At 35.1% G+C, this 14995-nt stretch overlaps 1 protein-coding gene across 30 annotated transcripts in view; it reads right to left on the reverse strand.

Annotated features, from left to right (window-relative positions):
• PPFIA2 (PTPRF interacting protein alpha 2) overlaps positions 1–14995 on the reverse strand; it is a 515275-nt gene that overhangs the window by 335108 nt on the left and 165172 nt on the right. For 12 of the 30 annotated variants that reach the window (XM_074007498.1, XM_074007497.1, XM_065524629.2 and 9 more), the window contains exon 1: positions 12450–12870. The exons of the other annotated variants lie outside the window; for them this stretch is intronic. In XM_074007498.1, the coding sequence (XP_073863599.1) occupies positions 12450–12530 (81 nt within the window). In that variant the 5' untranslated portion in view covers positions 12531–12870. Of the gene's footprint in view, positions 1–12449; positions 12871–14995 lie in introns of those variants that run through there. 30 annotated transcript variants of the gene reach the window in all.

A 14995-nucleotide genomic window follows, 5' to 3' on the forward strand; every position in this document is an offset into this window, starting at 1 on the left:
TTACTTTTTAAACTTTTCAATTAAAAAATAAGACACAGACATGCACATTAGCCCAGTCCCACACAGGCTCACGATCATCACCATCATTGTCGTCCATCTCCACATCTTGTCTTACTGGAAAGTCTTCAGGAACAATAACATCCACAGAGCTGTCACCACCTATGATAATAGTGCCTTCTTCTGGAATACTTCCTGAAGCACCTGCCTGATACTATTTCACAGTTGAGTTTTTTAAATAAGTAGGAGTACACTCCAAAATATCAATTAATATATAGTATAGTAAATGTATAAACCAGTAACATAGTTGCTTACTATCATTATCAAGTTATTACGTACTGTACATAATTGTATGTGCTATACTTTTATATGACTTGCAGCATAGTAGGTTTGTTTACACCAGCATCACCACCAGCATGATGCATTGTGCTATCACAATATGATGTGTATGATGTTATGATGGCTATGACATTAGGATGGCTATGATGTCACTATGTGATAGGAATTTTTTCAGTTGCATTGTAATCTTACAGGACCACCATTATATATGCATTTTGTTATTTACCACAATGTCATTAAGTGGTTGTCTGACTGTATATACGAACATTATATTGCAGTTCAGAACTATTGTTTTTGTGTTAATTTTATTTTGTAGAAAACAACCAATAGATACCATGTTTTCTATGAATCATGTGTCTTTCCTTCACCAAAATAATTACAATCAAGAATATTTAAGATACAATAATTAGGCTATGTTCATTGCTTCCTAGTGTCATTGTCCAGTTTTCTATTTAAAGTTGCTAAGGTTTGCTTTTCGATATAATTTAAAATATTGGTTTGTGATATTCTTTTAACATGCCAGTAATAGCATTGACTCTTGTTGACTCCCAGTGACACAAATTTATTTAAATCTTTACATGTTGTATGCAGCACTTAGCATATAAAATCAGATATTATCTTTTAATTTGTAGATACAGTAAATTCTATTTTAAAATTAGCTAAATTCATAAATTGGTAATTTTGATGTACATATTTATGCATATAAAACTAAGATGATAATAAAAGTCATAACAAAGATTCAATATGGTAAACTTCAAAATGAATTATATAATACAATTTAAAAATACACAAGAAATGCATTTATAAAAGAAACATAAGAAGACTTCCAAAAGGATACTTAGTATTGATATTCTGAAAACTTATATTATATAAGCATAAAATAATTTATATATTATAAGGACCTTGAAGAGTCAATATATTTTACTAAGCTTCCCTAATTTATATATAAAATACTTAAAGTAGTGCCTGTGCTCACTTAACATTAAATTTCTCTAAATTTAAGATGAGCCAATAAAAATATTATTTGTGAAATAAATTAAATGCTATTATTTTAAAAAGTACATTCATCATTAAAACAATAGTTAATCTTGATTGAGTTCCATCTTTATTGGAAGTAAATACTTTTACAAGATTCCATACATATTCCATTGAGCTTTTAGAATAACCTTACAACCAAATATTTGTATTATTTTCCCATGGTTTAGGAAAGTAAAAATAGAGAAATAATTTCACTTGCTTATACTCACACTCTAGCAAATCGTAGAACCTGTTTTTGAATAATGTATTTAATTCCAGTGGTCACTGATATGGTTTGGATCTGTTTCCCCATCCAAATATCATCTTAAATTGTAATCCTCACACGTAGAGGGAAGGACCTGTAATTCCCATGTGTTGAGGGAGGGGAGTGATTGTATCATGGCAGCAGTTCCCCCAATCCTGGTCTTGTGATAGTGAGTTCTCATGAGATCTGATGGTTTTATTTATAAATGCTTGACAGTTCCTCCTTCACACTTTCTCTCTCTTGCCCGCCACCTGTAAGACGTGCCTTCTTCCCCTTCCACCGTGATTATGTTTCCAGAGGCCTCCCTACCCATGTGGAACTGTGAGTTAATTAAACATCTTTTCTTTATAAATTACCCAGTCTTGGGTAGTATTCTTTATATCAGTGTGAAAGCAGACTAATACATGAATGCTTTTAACTACTATGAATTTTTTTAGAATAATTCTTGTTATTTGTAAAATATTTTGAAAATATAAAAGGAAAAAGCAATAAAAATGACAGCAAAGTTAAATATGAACTAGAATTAAAAGTAAATTTGGAAATAGACTTGTGTAATTGAAATTACCCAATCTATAATAATATTGTCTGTATGTACATTTAAAGTCAAAGCATTTCTGTTTATCTGTTTGCTCTAGAGAACAGAATAATATGCTATTGTGACTTTTTGATAATTTTCCTTGCAGTAACTCTAAGATCATTGAGTGCAGAGGCCAAGTGTTTTTCTCAATATGGTTAAAGTCTGACATAATGGTGCCTCACAACAAGGTGTGTCAAAGTTAGAAAACTAATTTTAGTCTAAAATTTAAACATTGAACATTGATTCCTTTATTCATTCAAAAAGCATAGGCATTATGCTTCTATATGACAGGCATTATGCTAGGTGTCAATAAAAATGTGAGCAGTTAAGTGAAATAAATTATATGCTCTCCAGGAATAACCAGTCTAGTGGTGCAGAGAGACAGTTGAAAAACTAAGTGTAGTATAATAATGCTATACACATATCTTTATTATGGTAAGGAAGTATAAGAACAGGAGAATTTATCTTGAATTAAGTTTCAGGGATAATATTCCAGGATGGGATTGAATGGGAATATAAGCTTCCAAAAAGTATTTATAAAATAAAGCTAATACACACATTTGGGAGAGTATCTAACTTTAATTAGCTTCAGGGGTAATATTCAAGGAGGGGTGATAAGGAAAACAACTTCCAAAATGTGCTTACAAAGTAAACCAAGCACACATACTGAAAATAATGATAATTCTGTGTAAGTGAATGTGTCCATTCCCCACCCTACTCCCAATCTCCTCATTCTCTGCTAAAGCCATTTCACCTACTTCCATAGATTCCTCTACCCAGTAAGCAGATGTCTCCCACATTAACATCTACTACTCAGACAGACCTCTTTTCCTGAGAGTCAAACCTGTGTTTCCAGCTGTCTAGTCAGTCTGTTCAAAACTGAACTTAATATATTGTTTTCCAAAGGGTTTCTTCTCCTTATTCCTCTCTCCTTCACTACAAATATTAAAGGTAAACCTGACCTTTCCTCTTTTGCCTCTTATAATATTCAGCAACTTTTAATAAATTATTTTGAATTATATTCATTATACCTATTAAATATTTTTCACTTTATCTTTTATTAGCTCACATCCCTGCCAACTCTAAAGTGATCTATGGACCATACCATACCACTGAAACCACTGTTTCAGTAGCTGCTTTATTGGACTCTTTCTAGCCACCTGGACTGTACTCAGTGCATTAAATACTTTATCTCAAGGACTTCCCAAGTCATTTCCCTACTTCCAATTTCTTTCCCCTCCAGATGATACCTGATACATAGAGTTATTTTAGCTAGGTATAAGTGAAATACATTTGTATGCCTAAACTTGAGAATCTTAAAAGCATTTATGTGATTTTAAGGAGGCTGCACTAAATCAGGGTACCAGCAATGACTACATGACACTAAGTAAGACATTCTTATTTTTAATTTGTAACAAAATTCATCACCTATTTACTAATCATGGTTTTGTATTAGGCACTCTGCTTGATGTCTGTGAATCAACAATGAGAATAAGGACACAGCACCTGCCTCATGTAACATACAGCCTAGCTAACTTCTATTAGGTAGAGAATTCTGCAAATGGAAGAGTTATGACTTCCTATTGATTTCTATCATTTGTATCACTGATAAACAGAGCATTCTTAAATAAACAAAAGGGTGTATTTATGACAGATTTTTTTCCTTGAGTTGTCCTTTATATCTTTCAGTGCAATTTCAGGATATAAGTTTATTGGCAATTTGATTATAATAAATACGTATTTGCAACTAGGAAAATACTATCAGTAAAGATTAAATGAGGGAGTGTAGTCCAATAAAAGCCTTAAATTTAAAAATCCAGTGAGGCAATGTTTTGAAGCTATGGAGACAAATATCTGTAAATGTCTAATAGATCATCAACAGTATTGGAAATTACATAGTTTAGAATACTTTTGTTGCTGCATGTAATAATTACCAGTTTAGGCAGCAGAATATAATGGAAAGAGCATGAATTTTTGTGTTTTATGGCGCTGGATTCAGACAGAAACTATATTACTCCCTCTTTGCATTATTAAATGCTGATTTGAGTACCTTTATGCACCTTCATTTTTTCATCTCTAAAGTGGGAAATCATGACAACTCATCTGCATTTTTTTTAAAGCTACTGAATTGTTCCCTCTGTTCTAGTACAATTCCCAACCAAGGAAACATTCAGTATTCTAATAGCAAATCCAAGCTCTTGTTTCACTCCTCACTGAAAATTCTTAAATCCAAAGTCCAAGGTCTTAGGGATTACAATTAAAGCTATATTTGTATTTTGGAGGTTGCATACTTTATTTTTAGCCATTTCCTATCTCTAGGTTATGTTCCAGTTATTTTAAACATCTCTTGTATTATCTCTGCCATTTATAAGCATGAATGCATACAATTGGGTGACAGACCAAAATACTCATTCTCTCACTTAGCTGGGAAACTCTGCCTATATTACTAAGTAATCTTGGAGCTAAGAGGTATTTTGTATCATCTATATAGCATTACTTTGTCTTCATTAATTTTATTTGAACACATAACACATGCCAAGCATTCTGAGAGGTATTTTCAGATGGATTTAAAATGTATCAACCATAAGAAATTATATGGTCCTTCAAAGAATAGAAAAATAATGGCAGACTCTTAGGTAATAACAAAATGATAGAATATAGAAAATCTGGTTCTTTGATAAAAAGCCAGAATTACCTCAACCTCATTTGATTACAGAGATATGGTGCTAACCACATACTAATTACCAGTAGTATATTTTTTCTCTTTTTCTTTTCTTTCCAATTTTATTTATTTATTTATTTACTTACTTATTTTTGAGACAGGGTGATAGGCTTTGGCTGTGTCCCCACCCAAATCTCACTTTGAATTGTAACTCTCACAATTTCCATGTGTTGTGGGAGGAACCCCGTGGGAGGTGATTGAATTATGGGGGTCTTTCCTGCCTTGTTCTCATGATAGTGAATGAGTTTCATGAGATCTGATGGTTTTAAAAAATGGGAGTTTCCCTGCACAAGCTCTCTCTCTTTGTTTGCCACCATCCATTTAAGATGTGATTTTCTCTTCCTTGCCTCTGCCCATGATTGTAAGGCCTCCTCAGCCATGTGGAGCTGTTAGTACATTAAAGCTCTTTTTCTTCCCAGTCTTGGGTATGACTTTATCAGCAGTGTGAAAATGGACTAATACAGTAAATTGATACCACGAGTGGGGTATTGCTGAAAATATAACCGAAAATGTGGAGGCAACTTTGGAACTGGAAAACAGGCAGAGGTTGGAACAGTTTGGAGGGCTCAGAAGAAGACAAGAAAATGTGGGACAATTTGGAACTTCCTAGAGACTTGTTGAAAGACTTTGACCAAAATGCTTATAATGATATGGACAATACAATCCAGGCTGAGGTGGTCTCAGCTGGACATGAGGATCTTTTTGGGAACTGGAGCAAAAGTGACCCTTGTAGGTTTCAGCAAAGAGATTGGTGGTATTTTGCCCTTACCCTAAAGATTTGTAGAACTTTGAACTTGAGAGCAATGATTTACGGTATCTGGCAGACGAAATTTCTAAGCAGCAAAGCATTCAAGGGGTGACTTGGGTGTTGTTAAAGGCACTTAGTTTTAAAGGGAAACAGAGCATAAAAGTTTTGCAAATGGGTAGCCTGACAATACTATAGAAAAGAAAACCCCATTTTCTGAGGAGAAATTCAAGCCAGTTGCAGGAATTTGCATAAGCAACAAGGAGTTTAATATTCATCCCCAAGACAATGGGGAAAATGTCTCCAGGGCATGTCAGAGACCTTTGTGGCAGCCCCTCTCATCACAGGCTCAGAGGTTGAGGAGGAAAAAGTGGTCTCATGGGCCGGGCCCAAGGTCCTTCTGATGTGTGGAGTCTAGGGACTTGCTGCCCTATGTCCCGGCTGCTCCAGCTGTGATTAAAAGGGGCCAAAGTTCAGTTCAGGCTGTTGCTGCAGAAGGTGGAAGCCTGAAGCCTTGGCAGCTTCCACATGCTGTTGAGCCTGCAGGTGCACAGAAGTCAAGAACTGAGGTTTGGGACCTTCTGCCTAGATTTCACAGGATGTATGGAAATGCCGGGATGCCCAGGCAGAAGTTTTCTGCAGGGGTGGGGTCCTCATGGAGAACCTCTGCTAGGGCAGTGAAGAAAAAAAATGTGGGGTCAGAGGCCCCATACAGTCTCTACTGGGGAAACGCATAGTGGAGCTGTGAGAAGAGGACCATTGCTTTCCTCCAGATCTCAGAATGGTAGATCCACTGACACCTTGCACCGTACACCTGGAAAAGCCACAGACACTCAACACCAGCCCATGAAAGCAGCCAGGAGGGAGGCTGTACCTGCAAAGCCACAGAGGCGGTACTGCCCAAGACCATGGGAACCTACCTCTTGCATTAGTGTGAATGGATGTGAGACATGAAGTCAAAGGAGATCATTTTGGATCATTTGGAGCTTTAAGATTTCACTGCCCTGCTGGATTTCAGACTTGCATGGGGCCTGTAGTCCCTTTGTTTTGGCCAATGTCTCTCATTTGGAATGACTGTATTAACCCAATGCCTATACCCCCATGGTATCTAGGAAGTATGCAACTTGCTTTTGATTTTACAGACTCTTAGGCAGAAGAAACTTGCCTTGTCTCAGATAAGACTTTGGACTGGGGAATTTTGAGCTAACGCTGAAATGCGTTAAGACTTTGGGGGACTGTTGGGAAGGCATGATTGGTTTTAAAATGTGAGAACCTGAGATTTGGGATGGGTCTGGGGAAAAATACGGTTTGATTCTGTCCCCACCCAAATCTCATCTTGAATTGTAACTCCCATACTTTCTACATGTTGTGGAAGGAACCCAGTGGGGTGTGATTGAATTATGGTGGTGGGTTTTTCCTTTATTATTCTTATGACAATGAATGAGTCTCATGAAATCTGATGGTTTTAAAAAGAAGAGCACAAGCTCTGTCTTTGCCTACTGCCACCCACTTAAGACATGACTGCTCCTCCTTGCCTTCCACCATGATTGTGAGGTCTCCCCAGTCACAAGGAAGTGTAAGTCTACTAAACCTCTTTTTCTTCCCAGTCTTGGGTATATCTTTATCAGCAGCATGAAAACGAACTACTACACAGGGTATCACTCTGTCAGCCAGGTTGGAATTCACTGGTGTGATCTTGCCTCACTGCACCTCTGCCTCCCAGGCTCAAGCAATCTTCCCACCTCAGTCTCCCAAGTAGCTCTGACCACAGGTGTGCACCACCATGCCTGGCTAATTTTTTTTTTGTATTTTTGGTAGAGACGGGGTTTCTCTGTGTTGCCTAAGCTGGTCTTGAACTCCTGAGCTCAGGAGATCCACTTGCCTAGGCCTCGCAAAGTGCTGAGAACACCATGCCCAGTGAAGTATCTTTTTGAATAAAAATTCTTCATGCAATTGAGATTTTCAGTTTACATATTAGTCTCCTATTTCAGGTGCTAATCCTATCTGCCAAGTATGAGACTATATACAAATAAAAATTGAAAGTTATCTTGGTAAAATAAGAAAACCCCCAACTAATAAAAATGGTAAAGAGGTATTAAAATCTTCAAAAAGAGTTTGGCTAGCTGCCATAGAAATATTAAACAACAATAAAATTAAAATTTTTCCTTGGTCACTAATGTCTCTGTTACATATTTTTAAGAATCTTACTTTGTGTGGTACACAAGCAAATTTACATTTATACATCTTTAGATACTGTCCCTATTAATAAATAGTTATGTCTCACTAACTGCCTATATAGTTAAAAGAAAAATAATTTGTTGCTTACTGTGTTAAATGTTAATAGGTAAATCAATTATTTTTGAAATATATTTTCCACTTTACAGAAATATTGTCGGTCTCCATGCATGAGGAACACAGCATAATAAAATGGTCTTGGGGATTATAACAAAGCATAAAATTTGCTTTGGTAGCAGTATGAACAAATAAAGAGGAATTTTTTTTACAAAAGGCATTTAATACAGTGTGCAGGAATGGGTGAAGGCTTCATGGAGGAGGTAGCATTTGAGATAAATATTTAAGAAAAAATTTCCAGTGGGTACTTTGAGTGAAGAGGCAAAGGACAATCACACAGAAAAGCATGCAAGCAACTTTCTAGGAAAGAAAGTAGAGTGTCTGTCCCATATCAGGAAGGTCTTTTTTATGTCAAGCTGGGAAGATAATTTCTATATTTTAAGGCAGGGATTCCAACTGCTGGTACTGGTCTGCGGCCTGTTAGAAACCAGGCTGCAGAGCAGGAGGTGAGCAGTGGGCAAGTGAGCAAAGCTTCATCTGTATTTATAGCTGCTCCCCGTTACTCACATTACCGCCTGAGCTCTGCCTCCTGCCAGATCAGCAGTGGCATTAGATTCTCATAGGAGTGTGAACCCTATCGTGAACTGTGCATGTAAGGGATCTGTGTTGCACCTGCCTTACAGAAATCTCATGCCTGATGATCTAAGGTGGAACAGTTTCATCCTGAAACTGTCCCTTCCCCTCCCCCTCTCAGGTTCATGGAAAAATTGTCTTCCACAAATCCAGTGCCTGGTGCCAAAATGGTTGGAGAAGAGAAGTATTTTAAGCACAGAAGCAGCAGGTTACTGTTTCCACACTTATAGTAAAGCTTCTTTCTCTTGTTTTCAGTAGGTATGAAGAGTTAGCCACTTTTATACATAGTTCTGACAGATAATGTTATTAATGCTAGGATTCAATGGCTAAACAAACAAATAAATATATCCTAAACAGAAATAACTATTCTATGGGCCCAGGAGATAAAATTCCTTCTATCAGAAATTAATCCTTTGGTTTGAAGAAATGGGTTGCAAACTTCACTTTGTTTTATATGTGATAGTAACACATTGTTTGTTGTTACGTATGAAAGTTTTCACAGACCATCCATGAATAAAAAATATAAATCCAGAATTTACCACCAAAATGTAGAGAAACTTTGTGAGCCTCAAAAGAATGTTTCTTGGCCTGGTGAGGTGGCTCACTCTTGTAATTCCAGCACTTTGGGAGGCCAATGTTGGAGGATTGCTTGAGCCCAGGAGTTCAAGACTCTGGAAAATATAGTGATACTTCCATCTCTACAGAACATTAGAAAAGTAACTGAGTGTGATGGTGTGTGCCTATAGTCCCAGCTACTTGTGGGGCTAAGGTGGGAGGATCGCTTAAGCTTGGGAGGCTGAGGTTGCAGTGAGCCTTTATTGGGCCATGGCACTCCAGCCTGGGCAACAGAGCAAGATGCTGTCTAAAAATAAAAAAAAATAAATAAGAAAAAAAATATTTTCCCTACTGTTGCTAGCAACTACTGACAAACTCCCATGAAAGTTTAGGACTGCACAGATATGGTTTGAAAACAGGTGGGTGAAGGTATTTAATTTCTAGGAAATGAGGGGAGCCATGGTGGTGGCCAGGACCTCTGGGAGGAGGAACACATTAAGTCATGATTAACCACTCAGTAGGGTTAGTAGAGCAAATAGATGGTGTTATTTACAAAGATAAAGCTATGAAAGAACAAATGTAAAATCATGTTGAGACATCATTTATATGGACCTAAAAGTAACAAAATTCACCATATGTATATATATGTTTATTTTAAAGTAGGTTTTTCACTTGTATATATTTGAGTCCCACAAATTGACACTTCTAATGCATAAAAATACTGCAAATATTATTTTCCTCTAGTAGCTTTTAATTTTAACTTTTGTCAATTAAAGGGCATTTTAGAAACTACACTGTAGAACTTGACTTTTGATGAGAAGTCATTCATTAGACATACAGTGCAAATTGGGTGCTGGCATCATCCAGGGTCCAGGCACCTCTGAGTAGAAAACTGCAGGCACAAGTATATTCACAGTAATATAAAAGTGATGATTCACACTTAAGGGAATTAGTTTAAATTAAGTGTTACATATTCTATTTAAAAAGGCATATGTGCATGCTTAGAAGTATGAATGTGTTTGCCTAAATTAAAGATGCAATGAAAAGCAAAGTCTTGTACTAAGAATATCCTTCAACTTCTGATTTGTTGCCTTTTCTCCTTTGAACTACTTAGGTCAAATGCATTCTAAATCTTACTCTTAAAATGTGATAGCATACCATGTCAGAAAAAAATGACAGGATAGTTTGGATGTTTAATGAGAAGATGGAACTAAAACGCAGTATTATTCATGCTAAGCTCTCTTAAATATATTTGCATATGTTAACTCCTGTGCTAGAATTATTTTAAGGAAGTAAGCATTAAAATCCCAACTCCTTGATGCAGAATCATTTTAGAAGTACATTTACGCCATTTCATAATGACAACCATTTTTGAAAATTTAATCATTTTCTCAAGATACAGTTTTTGACAAATGGTCTGTTACTTTACAGCATCTCATTTGTTTTTAACAGCATTTCATCCAAAGAAAATATGCTGCCTCAATATGGGTTAATGTATATAGGTAAGAAAATCATTTAATTCTTTATAATCAATATATAATTCTAATAATCATTCAGTATAATTGTAATAATCATGTAATTCTTTCTTTTGGAAAAGAAAAGCCAAGAGTTGACTATTATATACCTTAATCTTTGTGCTTTAAAAGCCATCTTTGTCTCTTTCTTCTACCAAAGGCAAAAACAAACAACAATAGCAACAAAAAGACAAACAACCAAACTTAAACACATATTGTGTTATAGACCTCAGGATCAAATATTTTAGGAAATTTAAAATGTAGGAGAACAGAGTTTATGTTTGGCAAAATTTATATCTTATCTGAATTCCTATGGTTTTTACATGAATATGTTATTATCAATAAAAAGGGGGTAATTAAAAATTGTACCAGTGTGTTTTCAAAGAACGTCACCTGCCAAGAAAGGTGTCAGTAAGATCTTTACTGAAAGAATTGTAAAAAGCCTCTGTCATGACCGAGCATATGGAATGAACTGACCCTTAAACTTTAAGAGACTGAAGTAGAATACCTAATGTCAAATGCTACCCAAAGAGTCAGCTGCAGGATATTGTAAGAGGTGTTCATATCTCAGTGTACAGAGGAGAAAAAAAAAAGTAATAATACTGTACAACAGCCCCAGGGCACTTGCATTTTGAATCACTGCCACAATAAGCAGATCACCACTAGGAAGAGAATATATTTTGTAAAACCACAGACTTGCACTATCAGTAGACATCAGTGTAAAACAAGAGAGGCAACAGAATTAAAAATAGAAGTATAGAAAAGGGAGAGAGAAAGAGTAATTCTATCTACTGCCCACAGTTTGCAAAGGCAAGAGACTTATAATTCAGATGTGCATTTATTTAGAGACCCCTTTAAAAATTCTGATTACCTTTATTATATTAATTCTCTCGGTCTTTATACTTATTTTTTCCAAGTATGGTATAATTATACAGCCAAAATAATTCAATGTCAGGCTGTTTATGTTTCCATAATGTAAAATATACAGGGAAAAGAATTTCATGTTCCCTTTTCATGTAACGATGATATGACTGAATTACAAAGTAAACCTTAGTAATGAAAGGCACAATTTGAAGATAAAAATAAGATAGAATCTGATCTAGTTTAGACCTAGGCATTTTGTAGACTGATGGTTGATTTAGTCACAGGCAATTGAAATACATTTAGTAGGTAACAGCTTTGTAACTCACATTTATATTATAAATCATTTTACTTTTCGATAACACAGAAAATCTTCCATTTTAATGAGTTTCTACTCTATTTCAAAAGCATGCTAAATGTGGTTCTTAAACCTCCTGTATTGTTTGTTGCCCTTATGTTATACACATAAGAAAATTAAATAATGGGAATTATGTTAAACTGTGTATATGAAATGCAAAATATTTTTCTAAGCCAAGAGGACTTAGTTTGCAAAGTTCATAAAATTTTTAAATTTTACTCTTTCTGTGATGCACAAGGAAAGTAACTCTACAATTTTTACCACATTATAACCATAAATAACAATATCAGGAGACACAACACATCTCATAAACCTTCAAGGATGACACTGTAGCAGATTTAGAAATTCCTGTGGAAAATTGTGTTCACTTTTTTTTTTAATTCACAGAGGCTCCTGATGCCATCCTATATCCACAGTTTAAAGTAGATTAAACTAACATGCACATTATTCATTCCATACATTCTCTTCAACACTTCCACCCTTTTTAAGTCTTTCTTCCTTTATACAGCCCTTTATTAAAAGTTTGACAATACATTAACTTCCTAAGTAGTGAAGCCATTTAAAGCACACTTACTTGAAAAGTGTAAAACCGGGTCCCATTAGGAGGATGCACTTTAGGGGAGCCAGAAACGGTGTTCATATCCGAGAAAATCATTTCTGATCACAGAGACAATATAATCCACAAGGAGCTACAGATGCAGAGCAGAGAGCTTAGCGTACAGATAAATCCGTGCATGCATTGAGGGAGACTAGAGGGTAAAATGAAATCTGCCCCATCCTTCTTAGATACACAGTGATAGCATTTTGAATCTTTCTTCTACATTTGAAATCTTAGCTGAAAGATCATCAGCCACCGACCTTTTGTGAAGCTAGTTCTTTAGAACATACAATGTTTTTTAAAAAAATTAAAAACACAGAAGGAAAAAAGCAAGAACCAACGATAAATGGAGCTTGTGCAGAATCTGGCAGTGCTGTGGACCTGCCCATCTGTTCTCAGTGATAATCACCTCCCTCCACCACAGTCTAGCAGAGTGATTATGCTAAATATCCTGGTTAACCAATAACATACAGTTTCATTTCAGGGAAGCATGCACAGTGTATTCAGAGGACCTCTTCTGACTAACCTGAAGTATGTTTCATATACTGTTTAAAGCTCTATTTAGTAACAAATTGCCATTTTATCACTCTTATTTCTGTATCTTTCTCAATCTTTTAGTCACTCCCAGACTTTTCAACAAGATGTGATTTTTTTTTTTTTTTTTTTTTTTACAAAGAGTTCTTTTATAATTTATAGATCAAAGTATATTACAGCTGTTACAGCTGGCTGGGACATTGAGAGGCAATAGCATACAATTCGGTAAGACTCTATATACTAGGAGTACTATCAAATAAAATGTACCAAATATTTTCCACTTTTCTGAACTGCTATAGAACATCATGAATATGAATGTAATTATTATTATCTCATTTCCCCCATCTTAGCTAAAAAAACATTATGTTTGACAATCAGTGCTTCAAAAAGTACCACACATTTGTTTTAAATAGTCATAACCTTATTTCATATACATATATACATACAAGAATTAATAAAAAATATTTTATACACATGAAGATTTTCAACTCAAAAATCCAAAAATATTGAATGCAAACATGTTTTGTTGCAAACTATGTTCTTTTTGTATATCTTTAACGAATTCTTCAATTTGTATAAAAGATCATATTCAGATGACTTGACAACTTTTAGAGGTAAAAATAAATGTTCCATTTACACATGGTTCAAATGTGGAGACTTCAGTAGGATAGGAAACAGAATAAGCCAAAAGTGATGTCTTTGTGAATGTATCTAAGATGACACAGTCATACATAATAAAAACCACCTACTTTAAACCTGAAGGCTGTAAAGGATGATGATTTACACTTAAAACCTAAATTATTATTCATTAGTATTTCTGATTCTCCAATGACACATGAAATTTATAACATCAATGGAAAGGATGCAGAAAGGTGATCCTCAGTTCCTTAGATGGAACTCCTACAACCTGGTAAATTATGTGTATAGGTTATTTAACTAGCAAACTGCTAAATAAACCAGAAAATTATTTTAATAAATTCCAATTTGGGAATAATTTCAGATTTATAGAAAATCCGCAAAGAAAGTACAGAGAATTCCTATATATCCTTCATTCAGTTTTTCTAACTGTTATCTTGCATTACTATGGGACAATTGTGAAAACTAAGAAACTGATCTTAGTGTATTATTATTAACTAAACTCATACACTTTACTTGGATTTTACTAGTATTGCCATTAATGTGCTGTTCGTATTTTAGGTTCATTTTCAGGATACCATATTTACTTAGTTGTCATGTCTCTCCAGTTTCTTTTGGTGTGTGACAGCTTTTCTGTTTCTCATGATCTTGATGGTCTTGAGAAGAATTGGCCAAGGGTTCTGTAGAATATCTCCCAATCCCATGAAATCATACATGCTTGCCTGTTTTCATCCTGATTACACTGGGCTATGAATGGATAAGCACACCACAGAGGTGAAGTGTCCTCAATCACATCATATTAGTGGTACACGACATCCACATAACATTATTAATGACGTCAACCTTTGTCATTTGACTAACAAAGTTTTTGCCTGGTTTCTCTACTGTAAAGTTACTATTTCCCCCTTTCCATACTCTATTCTTCGGCAAGTAGTACACCCTCAACAGAGGTGGTAATAATAGGTGAAATTAAGCTTGGCCCCCTGGAAGAAAGAGTACCAAAATATATTTCTCCTGTAATGGCTGGCCTCTTTTCCTTTAATTATTTACTTTTTCAGTTATTTACTTATAACAGTAGAGAACCATGTATATTTACTTTATACTCTTGTTTGTAATTTAATATTACATAATTTAGATTGTTTTTCATATTGTCCCAGCTTTAATCATTGTTAGCTCCTTTATTTCAGGTTGTCTCCTGTGTCCCTTGACATGCCCCCATCCATTTGTTTTTAGTGCACTCAATGATTATTTTTAAAAAATGGTTTTCTCTTACATAAATCACTTATGATTTGCTGAAGCTATTGATTTCCTTAACTATAACTCTATTATTGTGAGTAAACTTGAAAAATTAT

The sequence above is a fragment of the Macaca fascicularis genome, chromosome 11 (genome assembly GCF_037993035.2).
Source record: "Macaca fascicularis isolate 582-1 chromosome 11, T2T-MFA8v1.1".
Classification (NCBI taxonomy): Eukaryota; Metazoa; Chordata; class Mammalia; order Primates; family Cercopithecidae; genus Macaca; species Macaca fascicularis.